The 15,816-nt window shown below is 51.6% G+C and overlaps 4 protein-coding genes and 1 long non-coding RNA gene across 7 annotated transcripts in view; 2 read left to right on the top strand and 3 right to left on the bottom strand.

Annotated features, from left to right (window-relative positions):
* Positions 1-47: 47 nt before the first annotated feature.
* LOC117186152 overlaps positions 48-15,816 on the bottom strand; it is an 85,046-nt gene continuing 69,277 nt past the window's right edge. Inside the window, exon 3 of the long non-coding RNA XR_004471285.1 lies at positions 48-119. This is a non-coding gene — a long non-coding RNA (uncharacterized LOC117186152). The remainder of the gene's footprint in view (positions 120-15,816) is intronic.
* On the top strand, positions 1,972-4,851 carry LOC108152095 (putative mediator of RNA polymerase II transcription subunit 26). The gene is made up of 3 exons (XM_017281144.2): positions 1,972-2,373; positions 2,439-2,645; positions 4,261-4,851. Exons 1-3 carry the CDS (start codon positions 2,059-2,061, stop codon positions 4,627-4,629), a joined length of 891 nt encoding a protein of 296 aa, XP_017136633.1. The 5' UTR covers positions 1,972-2,058; the 3' UTR covers positions 4,630-4,851.
* Positions 6,426-7,743, bottom strand: LOC108152096 (putative uncharacterized protein DDB_G0294196). Of its 2 annotated transcripts, XM_017281146.2 has the most exons (3): positions 6,966-7,743; positions 6,714-6,834; positions 6,426-6,637 (listed from the first exon to the last, which is right to left on the bottom strand). In XM_017281146.2, the coding sequence occupies exons 1-3, from the start codon at positions 7,691-7,693 to the stop codon at positions 6,569-6,571; spliced, it is 918 nt and encodes a 305-aa protein (XP_017136635.1). In that variant the 5' UTR covers positions 7,694-7,743; the 3' UTR covers positions 6,426-6,568. The 2 variants fall into 2 exon arrangements, with proteins under 2 accessions (XP_017136635.1, XP_033242240.1); XM_033386349.1 differs by having other exon boundaries at positions 6,426-6,834.
* Positions 7,837-12,321, top strand: LOC108152094 (peroxisomal targeting signal 2 receptor). 2 transcript variants are annotated; one of them, XM_017281143.2, is made up of 4 exons: positions 7,837-8,489; positions 10,907-11,004; positions 11,075-11,818; positions 11,882-12,321. In XM_017281143.2, the coding sequence occupies exons 2-4, from the start codon at positions 10,913-10,915 to the stop codon at positions 12,054-12,056; spliced, it is 1,011 nt and encodes a 336-aa protein (XP_017136632.1). In that variant the 5' UTR covers positions 7,837-8,489; positions 10,907-10,912; the 3' UTR covers positions 12,057-12,321. The 2 variants fall into 2 exon arrangements, with proteins under 2 accessions (XP_017136632.1, XP_033242239.1); XM_033386348.1 differs by lacking the exon at positions 7,837-8,489 and having other exon boundaries at positions 10,922-11,004; positions 11,578-11,818.
* LOC108152092 (phosrestin-1) lies at positions 8,495-10,170 on the bottom strand. Its single transcript, XM_017281141.2, has 3 exons — positions 9,220-10,170; positions 8,958-9,152; positions 8,495-8,898 (listed from the first exon to the last, which is right to left on the bottom strand). Exons 1-3 carry the CDS (start codon positions 10,073-10,075, stop codon positions 8,744-8,746), a joined length of 1,206 nt encoding a protein of 401 aa, XP_017136630.1. The 5' UTR covers positions 10,076-10,170; the 3' UTR covers positions 8,495-8,743.

Raw genomic sequence — 15,816 nt, 5'->3', positions numbered from 1 at the left:
AGTCCTGCAGAACCCAATGGAACTATGCCCAGGGTAGGTCGATCAATACTCTCAGTATGAAACAGTTGAGGACTCACCTGGCTAAAGCCATATCGACCGCTTGTGGTGTGTGTTTTCTTCTGAAAAAATAAAATACAACTTTATTAAGCTCGGAAGTGTAGGAAAATGATAATATTATCCGCAAACTCTTTGAGTACCGGTTATGCGGCAGTGCTTGACGTTTTTTTTCTGGTTTGCGAGCTCCTCATGCACCTGATGATATACTCCCTGCTCTCTGCTCTCTTTCCACATCTTTCGAAAACGTAATTGAATTGATCATCATTTGAATACGAGTACTGGGCCCTCCCTAGGCCCAGCCCAGTCGCAGGCCCAACCCCTAAAAAAAGAGTAGCCGAAAGATCTTTGCATAACATGACGCTGCAATTCGACCATCGTGGTGTGGAACGTGGACGGGACAATCGTTCATCAATCACTTCACAAATTAAACGTATTTATATTGAAATTATACGCAAACATGAGCTGAAAAATGAACATAAATTTGACTTTAATTTGGAATGGAAATAAGTCACTTAAGAGTGGATAGCAGAGGAGAGGAGAGGAGAGTGTGTGGTGTGTGGTGAGTGATATTGTACGTGCATGTGTAATGTGCATAACAATTGTGTGAAACGAAACACAACACAAAACAACACATAATGTACTTTCACTTCACGGGTAAGTAAGCCACAAAATCAGTTTTCTTTGATTGCTGCCTCCGTACGTATCGGGGCAATGCGATTGTTTGGGGCCACAAATGGGATCAAAGCGAGCCAAAGACCTCGATTGCAGCTCCTCCCCAACCCCCCCACACACACCCACCGAATGACCTTGCCGATGGCAGCAAGACACATGCACAGATATCCATGCAAATTCAGGGCGTAACTGTTACAGTAATACGAGTCCCAGACAGACTCTGAGGCAATTGTAATCCCATCAAATATCAAATTTTTGCCAAAGAGACGGAGGAGGTCTTTAGATATATCGAGGTTTAATGACTCTTGGCTGGGGTTGGGACTGGGGCTGGGATTGGGGCTAGGGCTGGGGCTGGGACTGGGGCTGGGTCTGTCCTACGTGCGATCACATGACACATGGCTTGGGCTGCGGGGCGAATGCAAAAGATTTGGCAACATCAAAAGCGACATCAAAGATCGTTCGGAACCTATTCAACCGCAACGCAAACGCAACGCAACACAACACAACACAAGATACAAGATGGATAGATACATAGATGCATATAGATGGCTCGTTCGTTGGTTGGTGGGCGGATACAAGTCCAAAAGCGACACTGAAAAACGTTTTACAACAATTTGGGTCAAACCCCATTGGAAACAATAGACAAGAAGACGAGACGATGTTGCACTTGTTGCCGGCTGGGTCTTCGATCTGTTGACCTCAAGAATGTGAACCCCATCAAGAGGAGGATTATCTAATGGCTAGGAAGAAGCCGCAAGGCAATTGCATAAAGAAACACGCTGTAAACGTCTATGGGGTCTTTGGGGAGGCAACCGCAATTTAATTTACATTTTATTTATTGGGGGGGATTGCATGATCACCAGCAAGGTGCAGATCTGTCCATCAGCTGTCCATGTAAACTAACAGATCGGGCATGGCTGTACACTCTCTGCAGCACTGTTAGCAGTGGGCCTAAGATCACGTAATTGTTGTTTTCTATTCGCAAGTGGAGCACCAAAAACAGTAGTTTCGGTCGAAACAATGCCACAGGTCGAGGGTAGAGGCAGACAATGCTCCACCATCCATGATAGCCGTCGAATGGGAGCCAACGGAAATGGCCCCCGCCAGCAAACAGCTGTTGTAAATCAGTAAAGAGCCATCGAGTGGCCCGAGAGAGCGGCAGAGACAGAGAGAGAGAGAGAGAGAGAACTAGTTGCTAGGCGTCCGCTCCGGCGTTTGTCGATATAAAAGTGCAATTGGGGCCCGCAGACAGCGCAGATACAAAAGTATCTCCAAAGTGGGTTGAGTGCGCGATAGACAAAGTTCGTTCAAGTGTCCAAAAAAAAAAAAATGAAAATGCAAAGGCAGCTTTTCCTTGTGGTGGCCACGGTCGCATTTTGCGGCGGCATTGCGCAGGCGCAGCAGCAGCAGGGGGGCGTGGACCCCGCCTACTTGCGGCAGTACTACCAGCAGCTGCAGCAGCAGCAGCAGTCGTCGCAGGGCGCCGAGACGCCCATCTACGAGCAGAACTCCGAGCAGACGCAGCAGTACGTGAACGCGGGCCAGCAGATCCGCCTCAAGGACACGGTGGCCGAGCAGATACGCGCCCAGCAGCAGCAGGGCTATGTGGCCCCAGCCGTCAGGGACTATCTGCAGCAGCCGCAGGTGAGTACCCACCCGCCCCGCAGCCTTCCTTGGAGCATGCCCTATGGTTCCGTTCCCCCTTGCAGTACCAGTCGCAGCAGCAGCCGCAGTCCGTGTACCGCCAGTCCGTCCAGGCGGCTCCGGCACCGCCGCCACGCCGTGTCCAGCAGCAGCAGCCCGCCTACCAGGCTCCCTCGCTCCTGGGCAAAGGACAGCAAAAGCTCTCGCTCCAGCAGCAGCAGCAGCAGCAGCAGCGGCAGCAGCAGCAGCAGGAGGAGGAGGAGTACGATGACGTAAGTTTGGAGTCCAACGAATCCCATAACGAGTTCGAATTCGAATTCGAGTTCGAGTTCGATGTTCGCGCACTTTCCTTTTCGCTTCAGTGCCGCAACATAATTACAATTGAGGCATGCAACAAACAGATCGGGGCAGGGGGGGGGGGGCAGTAGGAGGCGGTGTTAGTCGTTGACTTGGGGTTCATTAACCACACAGCTTCCAGTGGCCGCAGCATCAGCAGCAGCTGTGGTTTTTGGCCACGGCCACATGTGTACGGTGTGTCTGTGCCTCGTGGATGGTGCATGTTCGTTGGCCTGGCCGTTAACCGTTAACCGTTTACTCTCTTGGCCAGCAGCAGTTTGCTTATGGCCTGCTCATGCGGAAGCTGCTGCATATCCGTTACCACATTAGCCATAATCCATCAGAGTTTGGCATTAACTGGGGTCAAAGTGCTCTCTCTGGACTGGAGACTGGGATCAAAGTGCTCTGTCTGGAAAGGAGACGGGGATCAAAGTGCTCTGTCTGGAATGGAGATTTATTGAACTGTGGTGTTAGCCCAACGATGATGATGGCTTTTTGGCACAGAAGGGAAAGCACCTGAGTAGATCGCTTGAGAGAGGGAGTAACAGGATCTCGAAGTTTGGAAGTCTTTGCGGAACTCAAGCGAATCTGTAATATATTCCTCAGTGAATGGTACAAGGTATAATTTGCCATCGATTGGCAATCAAAAGAACTACCTAGTTTCCAGTTATGATAAGTATAGCATTATTCTTTTTTATAGCCCCCCACTTTGAGAGCTGAACTCTTTCTAGATCTCACCATTTTTGATGGCAGTCTTATTGCTCCATAAAAAGTGCTGCATTCTCTGCCATACAATCACTTTCAAACGGCGACCCATATACACCCAACAATCCACTTCCACAGCCACATGCACTTCCAGTTGCAGTTGCAGTTGCAGTTGCAGTTGCAGTTGCAGTACCAATCGCTGTCAAAGACCCAATTCCCATAGCAAATGCCTTGCAAACGGACAGTGCACGCATTAGAACCGGCTTTTGCTGGCTTTTGCCTTTCCAATTTGCAGAGTTTTTTGTTTTCAGCTCTTTTTTTGTTTGGAGCCAAAGATTGCAGATTTGCCGAATTGCAGGCCACGCCTTAGAGTCATGCTTCTGGCGGTTACCTTAACCCAGTCTTCCGATTGTCTTTGCGCCGCCTGAAGGTCTCCCATCCTCTCAGAGTGCTAGAGAGACTCCAACCTTGTGAGTAGTTTGGCCAACGCCTGAATGGAGTCTAAGGCTGGCCTGCCTATCGCCTGCCGCCTGGCGGTTGCATAACCACACGATCAATCCGATCCGATCCGATATCGTGCGCCTTGTGGGCCATTAAAATATGCAAGCGGCTCCACAGAAAATACTTTCACTTGTGCGTGATCCGGGGAGTCGGTGACTCGGACTCGGACTTGGGTTGGGGGCCTGCAGCTGGAGTTGGGGACTTGGGACTTGGAGGTGCGCCTACACGCATGCGCCTATTCGCGTGTGTTCGATGACGCAATCGCCTCCGGGCCAGACACGAAACTGGGTCGTACACGCATTTGAAATCCCAATTGCAATGCCCATTCCCATTGCCTCTTTGCAGCAGAACTCCTCGTACCAGTTCGGTTTCGATGTGAAAGACGACGAATTCACCAACTACCAGAACCGCAAGGAGGTGCGCGACGGATCCGTGATCAAGGGCAGCTATTCGGTGGTCGACAGCGATGGCTTCATTCGCACCGTCAAGTACACGGCCGATCCCAAGGAGGGCTTCAAGGCCGAGGTGATACGCGAGCCCACCGACATTGTGGTGAAGATCCCCACACCGCCGCCTGCCACACAGCTGCTCCGTGCCGGCGGCCACAAGGGCCAGCAGGAGTACAGCCCCAGCCACAGCCACAGCCACAGCCCCGGCAAGCAGCAGTACCAGCACCAGCAGCAGCAGCAGCCGCAGTATCATCAGTACCAGTAACAGGAGATGGGAGTCCCGTCCGAGGTCTGCCAGGTCTCTCGCTCTCTTCGTCTGAAAGTTGTCTTGAAAGTTCCGCAAGTCCATGTAGTTTGTAATTGTGTCGATATCGGCAGAGATCATAACATTATTTTTGTATCTATATCATACGACTTTTTTTTTTAGGTTCCACTTTCATGCTTAGAATATTAAATTAAACAAAAATTTCAAATAATTCGGAGGAGGTGGTGTTTTTTGAGGGGAAAGTGTTCCAAAAGCTGAAAGTGGGCTCTGTTTCGAGGGAATCTGCTGGCATTTCTGGATATTCTTCTGTACTTTCGGTATCTGAGATCCATCGTTTCTCCCAGCTATTCTTTGCTTTTCATCGAATCTCCAAGGAAGGAAAATCAGTACAGACTCCACATTGATCTAAATCCCTCATGCATCTATCTATAGCAAACTGGATCTCCCCATCATCTCTTATGCTTCCTACGCCCTGCTCTATATCTGACCTACTCTCAATCAAAACCCCCACTCCTCTGTGATTCCTCTGATTGAGGTCACACCGAAGAGATCTCCCAGCCTTCACAGAGGCAAACAAATTTATTTGCGCATAAATCAATGGTCGTAACCCCTTCAGCAATTGGCAAGGACCAAGCGAGATCCCAGCATCGCAATGACACTCATCCGCAGTGCAGGGCAAGGACAGCGGCCAAGGAGGACAGGGACAACCCGTTTGGACAGTCGTAGTGGCAGTCGCAGTCGCTGACAAAGGCCATCCATGGCCATCTAATGTGGAAGTTCTCACAAGCAGAGGCCTCCGGATGGATCGTGGTCACCCGAAGACACGGCTCGCCTCGGACCGGACCGGTCAGACCGGTTGCCACTTGGGAACCCATCCACAGAGAGCAATCGCAATCGCCTCAGACAGTGTCCTTTTGCAATGTCCTTGCATAAATTAAGGAAAAGCGTGTGAGAACCCACAGAGACAGAGACAGAGACGGAGACGGAGAGAGAGAAGGGGTAAAGGATGACCTTATCGCCCATGAAGACGATAACGAACCGGTTCTGGACAGTCGCGGGTCTGACGATCGCTTCTCTAATGACCCGCATAGAGGCCCATAGAGGCCGGCCCAAAGGCGCCTGCCACCAATTTACATATGCAACGCGAAGCAGTATTGATCTTGACAGGATCTAGGAGCGACCTTACATTCCCTCAGACTTGATGTTCGCTGGTCATCAACACACTGGACACTAGTCGCGCTGTTCGGCCTCGGGGCAGGGGCATTTCTGTGTGTCATTCGAAGATACATATGCAAATGAGTGGCACAGTGGCACAGTGCAACCCCTCTTTAAGGTCACCGACTTACAAGACCCGCTGCTGCCGCTGCCGCTCCCGCTGCTGCTGCGGCGTCTGCATCTTGCAACCCCTTCTAGGATCCTTTGCATTTACATATCCGTCGACCCGCATCGCGATGGACTGACTGACTGTCTTGTCCTGTAACTATTTGCCAAGTGACTGCAGGACATTCCAGAGAGGGTCACTGTCTAGAACCAGTTTACGACTAGCCTAACGCATAGCCTAGCCGTTCTGCCCCGTTCCCGGACATGATTGACCTTTTCCCTCGAAAGCTGTGCAACCGGTTCGGACAATCAGTCGTCCACTTTTCGGCGTGAGAAAATCTTCCAAGAAGATCCCCGGACACTGACCTCAGACAATGAGAACGAGAACGAGAGGCATGCCCCTCGCACTTTCTTATGCAAATCTCCCTCGAAATTTCACGCCAAATCATTGCCTTTAAATAAATAATACACGAGAATTATGAAAAGTCACGATCTTTATATATGATTATGGATATATACAGTGAGAGAGCAGGGGGGAGAAGAGCGTAGCGGGCCAGAGAGGGTGGTATGGAAATCGGCAAAAAAAAAAAAAAAAAATTCCATCAGAGATCCTTTTCGCTTAGAGTTTTCCCTGGGCCATGTCCCAGCGATGCTCGCCATGACTGCCCTGGCGATCTGTCCAAATCACCTACAGGATAAGAGAGAAAGTCCTTGCGAATTAGCGTGGAAATTAATGGAAATGGTGTGTGTTTCCCTCTCCGTACCTCCCCCTTGTAGCGATTGGTGCCACGCTGCATCTCGAAGCGTCGCTCCTCGGCCTTGGGCTGCTTCAGGACATGTCCGTGGGAGCGCGAATGGGGTCCATCGAAACGCATGAAAATATCGCTAAAGGAAGAGGAGGATGATGCGGGGATAGGTGAGTGTTTCAGGGAAACTTTTGCTGGGAAAACGTCAAGACGAGGGATCTATCTGTATCCCTAGAATGGATCTTTAGAAGTGCTTTCTGTATTTCTTACTGAAAATACTTGGTTTCCTTCATGGGTGGTGCCTCCTTTTGCTGAGTTCTGGTCTCTGCCGCCTCTGCATCCACCTGAGCATTGCGTCTGGGACGTTCCGTCTGGGGCTGCTGCTGCTGCTCCTGCAGCCTGGCTAGCCTTGGCGGAATCACGTGCAACACATCGCTGGTGAACAGAGCCGGTGGCACGTTGTACAGCTGCTGCAGAGGCTCCTCCACGCGACGCAGTTGCTGCTGCTGCTGCTGCTGTTGCTGGAACGGTGGAGGTGGAGCTGCCACTCGCTGGACGGGCAGGTAATTCCCCTCGTAGCGGTACTTGGACAGCTCCGAGTGCGGCGCAATGGATCGCTGCTGGTACTGGACGCTCGGCTGCGGGTAGATCGAGGGCAGGACCGGGGCAGGCACTGGCAGGGGGGGCGGCTGCTGCTGCTGGTACTCCAGGGCCATGGGCTGGTAGCTGGGACGATAGTTGATCAGCTGGAAGTTCGGTGTCTGCTGCTGATAGTGTCCTGCCAGAGCGGGCGCCACCGGATAGCCAGAGATATAGCTGGCGCTCGGGGCATACTCGTAGCGCCTCAGTCGTGGCGCCTCATAGTACAGCTGGGCTCGGGGATGATAGTACGGTTGCTGATGCTGCAGTTGAGCGGAGCTAAAGCCGAGCAGGAGCAGCAGGCACAGGATTAGCTGCAGCAGGGCAAAGGCATTCAAAGTTTTTCTGGACAGCTCCATCGCGTTGCACTCTCGTCAAATTTGTGGCAGCATTTCTGACAACAGCATTGGCATTTATACATAGTTGCCCCGCTTTTGGCCCCGCTTTTGGCCCCGCTTTTGGCCCTCTTTTGGGGCTTGGCTCTTGGCCACACCACACTCTTCCAGGCCGGAAGTCGGGCGGCCAGGAGTTCAGCGGTGTGTGAAATCGATCGATGCTGCCCCCAGTCCCTGCCCCTCCTCCGGTTGTGCAATGCTCGAGTGGAGCGTGCACGGGGGGCAGGGGGCAGGGGGCAGCTGTGTTATGGCTGCGGCTTATACAACTCTCAGGCCCGGGCTAAACTGTCGGCAGCTGCTGTCGGCTCGGCGCCAAGGTCAGGGCAAGTTCAGAACTAGAATTATTTAGCATACAACAGAAGTTTTCGCCGCCTCCCATTGTTCGAAGGGAACTTCCTGGAGGATCTGCCCGACCGTTAGCAGCCATGGCCAGTCTTCCTTCATTCCGATTGGCTGTTCCGCGAAGGAAAAGCCTGTTGCTTGCGCCCGTCGACAGGGGTTGAAAGGTGGACCTATGCGAGCCTTTCTTTTGCCACCCCATTAGAGCCACCCCAAGGGCAGGCACAAGGCCAGAGAGAGCCTTCCTGGTTCTGCCGCGCAGCTCTGTCCATCATTCGACTTCTGAAGTTGAAAGCCTAAGCATCTGCCGAAGCACCCAAACCAAAACCCAAACCAAAACCAAAACCAACACCAAAACCAAACCATAGCCCACTGAGGATTACCGCACAGTTTGGATACAAAGATACACAGATACAACAAGGTGAGTCCTCTAGATAGCCATAACACACATTTATAATATAGTGGGGACTCGGGGTCCCACCGGATAGGATATAAACTCTAGATCCACCAAAGTTTTTCTATATAGAGAGTATACGAGATTATAATACAAAGAGATTCTGTGGCCCTTAGAGAGAGACCCTCCTCTGCTGCTGCAACAAGTTTTCAGTGCTTTCGAGACGCAGTTTTTACAACAAAAACGTGGACAAACGTAGATATATATCAGAAGAGGTTCCTCTAATCGGCCATATTCACATTGTTCATTCGCATCTTGGCAAAGTCCTCAAAGACAATATTATCGTCATCGTCCTGGTAGTAGCCCTTGACATTGCGATGCTGCTCAATCGATTTCATCTTCTTCATGGCATTCGAGCGTTTCTTTTCAATGGTACCTATAGATAGAGAACCAATTAGAGCGGTTGTACTCTCTAGGGGTATCCTGGAGACCTACCAGGAGCTGGCTGCAGCAGCTTGAAGGGCACATCCGTTTGCATCTCGCCCCCAAGGGTGCCGCAGTTCAACTTGATCCGAACCGAATAGGAGATGACAATACCGCAGGCATCGCCAGTGTTCTTGCCCTCCTGGACCATGGTGGAGGAGGCCAGATTGACATCCTCGTCCTTGAGATGACCATCCAGGGCAATGCCTTAAAGAAAACCCACACAGAGATTAGAGACTCCCACTGCCACGAAAGCTGTAGGCTCTTTCGTTACCATGACGATCCTTGTTGTTGGCTGCCAGGGGAATAAGGTAGAAGGTCTTGGTCAGATTGGCGCCCGGGGTGATGGGGCAGCCCTCTTTGGTCTCCAGCTGGGCCACGTGCTTGCTGAACTGCGCATTCACCATCGTGATCTCCGTGTGCTGCACAATGAAGCACTTGATGCTCTTCACCGACTTCTTCGAGTTGTTGGACACCTGCACCGTGGCGGCCGTCTTCTCGCCGTGATAGTAGATCTCCCTGTCGAGCGTGACCTCCAGACTGATCTTGCCGTTCGAGAAGGTGAACCCCTTGCTCACCAGCGAGCTGGGCAGCCGCTGGCCCCGGTTCAGGGGGGCATACTGCAGCTTCTTGATCACCAGGCTGACCATGCTCCGTTTGTGCTGGCGATCGTCCTCGGAGTCGCCGACAAACGCCCGAATGGTGTACTCCACGCCCAGGGGCTTGCCGTTGTCGTCCCCCTCCTGCTGCAGCGTCACGGAGCTGGGCGAATTGGGTGGGAAGTGGAAGGTGAACGGATGGGCGTTGCTGCCCAGCTTTCGCACAAGCTTCTCCTGCATCGGGGTCATCTCCATGTTCGGGTTGGTCATCGGCACGATTTGCTCCCGGGACAGGATCAGCTCCTTCGAGAACTTGACGCCCATGACCTCGTCCTCCTCGCGGCCATAGCGATAGGTCGTGGCCAGCTGGCCAAACACTTTGCGGTTCTTCAGGTACTCCGGCTCCACGACAATCACACCATCGACGGGATCGCAGTAGTCCAAGTGATCGATGAAGTCGCGACGGCCCAAATAGAATGTGACCTTGCCGTTGGGTGTGGCCTTCTTGAAGACCTTCACGGAGACAACCATAACTAGCGGTTTTTCTTTTCTTTTGCTTGTTTCCTTTTCCTAAGACCACGACTGGGAGCTCCTGAGTTTTCCGTTTGCCGGAGGAAAATGCGAAACCCCAGTGCCGTACGACCTGCTTATATACCTTTGCCCTGTCCGTACGGTTCGTTCTGGCCACTAACTGGATTTGGGCGTTATGCAGAAAAGAAAAACTGCAAACATGTCAGTTCTCGCGTTTTCTTTTGGGGGCTTGGTGGTTGCTTTTCTGCTGTTTTTCAATACGTTTGACCAAATTGGCTAATGTCAACTAGTGTTCCGACCTCGTGCGAGGTCATGCGTAGCCCATCGCCCATCGCCCATCGCCCACTGCCCAACTGTTGCATAATTCCCTTCGTGTTTCTACAAAGGATTAGGCAGGCTACCGTTCTACCCAAAAAAAGAACTCTCCACCTCCCCCCCCGCAAAAACTTATCCGAGGCCGCCACGCGCTGAAGCCCCAAAAGTGGCAGCAGCTTTCCAATCGGATCAAACAAAACATCGATATATCGATTGGCCATTGCGCCGCCCCACCGATTTTCCCAATTTTCCGACCAACAAGCACAGCCCACAGATCACAGGGTTCTACCTTCCTCTCTGGGCAAGACAGAGCGAGAGATACGTATAAATTTTGTTAAGGTCACTGAGTGCACAAGTAGAGCCGCGGCCCTTGCCGAGCTTTGGTAGCCAATCCAAAAGTAGCCCGTTGGAAATTGTTTTTATATCCAGTACTCAAGGAGTTTGGGGATATATTTAATCATTTTCAGACTTGTGTAAATTACTATCAACATTTTCTTTTGGTTTTCTTTTCTTCAGCTGAAAATGCAATCCAAAACACACACCACAACCGATCGACATGGCTATAGCCTGCGCTTCTCGCCTTTCGAGGCCAACTACTTGCTGCTAGCTACAAGGTGAGTCCTTCACACGTCCACACCCAAAATCCAGCCCACCATTAACCATTAACCCTGCTCCTGCCTGCAGCCAATTGTACGGTCTGGCCGGTGGTGGTTCTCTCTTTCTTCTCAGCCAAAACTCGACTTCAGACGGGCAGAGCCCCAATCTGAGTGAACTGTGCCGTCTGGAGTGGTCGGATGGTCTGTTCGACGTCGCCTGGTGCCCCTATGCCGCCGATGTGGCAGCCACAGCCTCTGGCGATGGCTCGCTTCAGATCTGGTCCGGTTTGGACGCCGAGGCGGCCGAGGGCCAGGAGACGCCCAAACAGCCGCTGATCTGCCTGCAGGAGCACAAGAACGAGATCTACAGCCTGGACTGGGGCGAGCAGTGGAACTACCATACGCTCCTCTCCGCCAGCTGGGACCGCACTCTGAAGCTGTGGGACTGCAACAGACAGCACTCCATCACGACCTTTGTGGGGCACAGTGATTTGATCTATTGCGCAAAGTTTTCCCCGCTGATCGCGAATCTCTTTGCAAGCGTGAGTACCGACGGGCAGTTGAACTTATGGAATTCTCTTGATTTTGCAGGTAAACCCCTGATGAGCATCGAGGCGCATGCCAGCGAGGTGCTCGCCTGCGACTGGAGCCACTTTGACCGGAACATCCTGGTGACTGGGGGATCGGATGGCCTCATCCGAGGCTGGGATCTGCGCAAGATGCGGACGCACGTCTTTGAGCTGTACTCGGGAGAGTTTGCCGTCCGACGTTTGGCCTGTTCCCCGCACTCGTCGACGGTTTTGGCATCGGCCAACTATGATTTTACCACGAGGTAAGTCCGGCGGTCAATGAGTTCAAAGGGTATCCAGCTAAAGGTTCGGTTTGTCCTCCACAGAATTTGGAATCTGGAACGGGGCGAATCCCCACAGGAGATCAACGAACAGCACACGGAATTCGTTTGCGGCTTGGATTGGAATCCCCATCGTGCCCATCAATTGGCAGACTGTGGCTGGGATTCTCTGGCCAATGTTTATACCCCCAAATGCCTCATCCAGGACGGGGCTGCCTAAGGGATCCTCTAGAGAGGAACTGGAAGTATACTCGATACGATATGTGATAATAGCCAGGCCTACAGACCGCAAGACGATAGATAGCCCAGCTATAAACAGCCTCTAAGGAACCAAAGACGGTAGAAGACAGACAGAAGATCGATCCTCGAGGAAACGAAGAAACGAGGATCAAAAGGATCAAAATGATGTGTAAATAGTTGTGTGATAAAAACCGCATGCAGGTGCTGCTGCTGCTTCAATGTCAATAAAAGCTTACCCTATATTATATGGATTTTGTGGATTATATGAATTATGGCCCAGCCGCTGCTGTTGTTCCAGTAAATTTCATGCCCCGTCGGCTATAATCGTCTTAACAAGAACTTAACGGCACTGGCACTGGCACTGGGGCTTGGGCTTGGGAGGTGCCAAACAATCAGCAGACGCTGACGAGGATTGGCAGCCTTTCCGGTTGGGGTTTCTGACCAAACAAACACGCAATAAAGCGCTAATTTGGTGCAACGTTTTATTGCCTGGAACCTTCTGGACGGCACATTCCCAGAATTGACACAGTCAACAAGCTGTGGCTGTGGCTGTGGCCGTAGCTGTTGCCTGTGGCACCATAAAGGTGTGCCAGCTCTCGCACCTTTTTGGCTCCCATCAGAGAGTGTGAAGAGGCAGCAGCCGTTGCCCCAGCCCGATCTGGATCCTGTCATTAGGCCCCAGACCAGAGGCTGGGAGACCGAGCTTTAACTGCCACTTGGGGCAAATATTTGTTTTGATGCCAATTGGCGTCGATTTCTTTGGACAGGCAGCACCACCAGCAGCAGCCAAACGGTTGGGTCTTAAGAAGTGCCAGCAGCAGCAGCAGCTGCTGTTGATCTGCAATTATCTTAGCCTTATCCCCAAAATTGATATTAATGCCTTGTTTGTGTTGATAAAAATCAAGATTTGGTACAAAAGTAGAGCTGATCCTGCATCCTGCAAAAGGCGCAGTACTAGGGCAGTGGAGCTGCAGATGGCCACCACCTTACACCTTACTGGGCCTGCTCCAGGTGATGCAGTACAACGCCCACGAGATCTGCCAGAACCAGGTGACGGACGAGCATCGGTTCGGGGGCAGCAAGACGGTGCACTGGCGCACTGGCTCGAATGCTGGCCTCTTCGGACAGCATCTATGGTTCCATCTTCACAAACAGTCTTCTCAAGGGGCGCCAGAGGTAACTGCGTACCAAAAAAGCAAAGGCAGACCAGACCATAGCCATTCCCTGCTACCCACTACTCTCCAAGACAGTCAACACCCCTCTCAAGATGGGTTCGGAACGCCTTTCGCTATTGTTGTGGATTGCTCAACAGCTGCAGTTGGCTGCGGATCAGCTCCTAGAGTAGCTGTACTTGGGGTTAGGATTCTTTGGCTGTGGTTTGTCCCTCCGTTAGCTGCAGGAAGACCAAATCGTCTTTTGGTGGACCAAATCCTCGTATTCCTCGCCAATTATCGAGGTTGTCTTGGCGATCGCTAATCAAATGCGAATCCTTGAGCAAGCGGGAGACCTGCGGCCTCTGCCTCAGCTCTTCTGCAGCAGGATGCGGCAGGCCATGCGGATAATCAGGGCATTGTCGTTGCAAAGATGAGCTTGATCTTCATAGCAGGGCTGGGAATGAACTGAAAGCGATAGAGTAAGCAGACTACTGATTTCCCTAAAGCTTATTTGCCCGCTCTTGAACAGATCTTTCTGCAAAAAGGACGCAGATCAGGATTTTCCTTTTGTCCGCCAAACTAGAAAATATTAAATATAGCGCCGAACAGCTGGAGTCTCAAGCTTCGCTTCAAAGTCGCTAGATGGCGCCCTTTTGCTGGCGCTCTCTATCTTAATTGGTTGGTACTAACAACCAAAGACACTGCTTGCACGTCTTGCTGTTAGCTGAAAGAAACTGCTTGTAATACTCTCTGTTAAGCAGTGCCCCAAGCGCGCGCTATTCAAATTATAATTTCTCGTTCAAAAAGTATGGAGTATTAAGGATATTTATATAACCTTTAATTATTTTAACCTTTAAATTGTTTAATAATCGGTTTGGGCATTTATTTTTAATGAGTTCCTCTAGGACGCACCTTTTGGTAGGTTACATTGTGGTGCTGATGCCCTATTAACTGCTTTAGATCCTGCTGAAAATTGCCCGCAGCAAATTTAGTGAAAAGAAGTCAAAGAGTTCAGGCATAAATTAACACCAAACAAAGTTGCGCTGGCTGCTGGAGCACTGCCTAGACCGTAACCTTGACTGGCGACTGGCCCCAAGACGGATCTCGTCAGTGTCAAGGCTGCCAGCAGCAGCAGCAGCAGCAGCACCAGCAGCAGCAGCAGCGTGGTATAAATAAACAGACGGACAGCCAGACGGACGGAGAGTCCAAAGGAAAAGATGTTTCAACACCCGAGCACGCGAGGAGGCCATCTCTCTCTCTTGGTCTGTACCTCTTGAGGTTGGGGATGGATCAGATCTTATCGTTAGCAGCAACGGCAGCAACGGCAGCAGCAGCAGCAGCAGGTTCTGGATCGTGTCTCTACCTGGGACCCCGACTCGACTCTCAACTCTCGGATTGCTGGAACTGCACGCGCCGCCGCCGCCGCCGCCGTTCGGGGCTCAGCAATTTAAATTGCCTCCACGAGCATTTTGATGGTGATCACGCGCTCGCCTTTGAAATCTGGGCTGCTCAATCTGCGGAGTGCAGTGCCAGGCCATAAAGGATCCCATGGACGGGTTCTGTTTCTGTTTCTGTTCTGTTTCGTACTGCTCGTTTTTTTTACGACGCGACTGCCTTTGGTATTAATTTTGCTTTAACGTTTTGTTCTGGGGTCTCTCTGGCAGCAGCAACAGCAGCAGTACAGAGCTGGCTTTTGGCTTTAATCGTCACCGTTTGTGCCGACAAGTTTCTGGAGGAGGAGAAGGAGGAGGAGGAGGAGGAGTAGGAGGTATGGACGCCGCGGCGTCCAGTGCGGGTTTCTTGTAACACGTGTAGGATCGATCCTCTTGCGGCAGGCCCCCTTGCTGGTTTTGCCTCACAGTTGGTGCATCATCAGAGAACATACCGCAAAACTAGATGCTAACAAAATGATTTTCTCTCCTGGGTTTCGGGGTTTCGGGGTTTCGGCAGTATCCGAGTGCCGTGTGGGCGTACACCGAAGGCGATCTTGATAAGAAGGGATCTTTCGAGGGAACAAAAAGAGTGCCGGAAATAATTGTCAGGGGACGATGATGGCTCTGTCTAGGGGCTACCTGTCTTGACGTTAGACGGATGCTAATGAATCGCAGGGCAATTAAAAATCCCTCTCTTTGTTTCCGCAGCGGATGTCTGATCTACCGTTACATGCGCGAGTGTGAATTTATTCACCTACGAATTTTCGAATTTATTCATGAGAGATCCTGATCCCGATCCCGATCCCGATCCCGATCCTGCGAACAGGAAGCAAGCACTCTGGCGGAGTGCGAGGTGTTGAATGCGTTAGCAGAGCGTTTACCTAAACTGCCGCACGCCGTCTCGCAAACGTTTTTACGATCTCTCCCGAACCTCTCTGATGCTCGATCCTTCGATCGAGGCTGCCCTCATCTTCCGCCCGAGCCTCGGGCCCATTGTTCTAGCTCGCTTATGACATAATGAGAGCATCGTTTCGTTGCCCCGTAGTTTTGCGTAAGGACTCATGACCTCATCCGCAGTCGAACGCAATGTTATGCAATAGTTTCGAGCCGCCGGCCAACAACCAGCAACAGCAGCAGCAGCAGCAGCAGGAGG

This window comes from Drosophila miranda, chromosome XR (genome assembly GCF_003369915.1).
Source record: "Drosophila miranda strain MSH22 chromosome XR, D.miranda_PacBio2.1, whole genome shotgun sequence".
Lineage (NCBI taxonomy): Eukaryota > Metazoa > Arthropoda > Insecta > Diptera > Drosophilidae > Drosophila > Drosophila miranda.
Note: the sequence above shows the minus strand (reverse complement) of the source record. Positions and strands in the feature narration are given on the sequence as shown.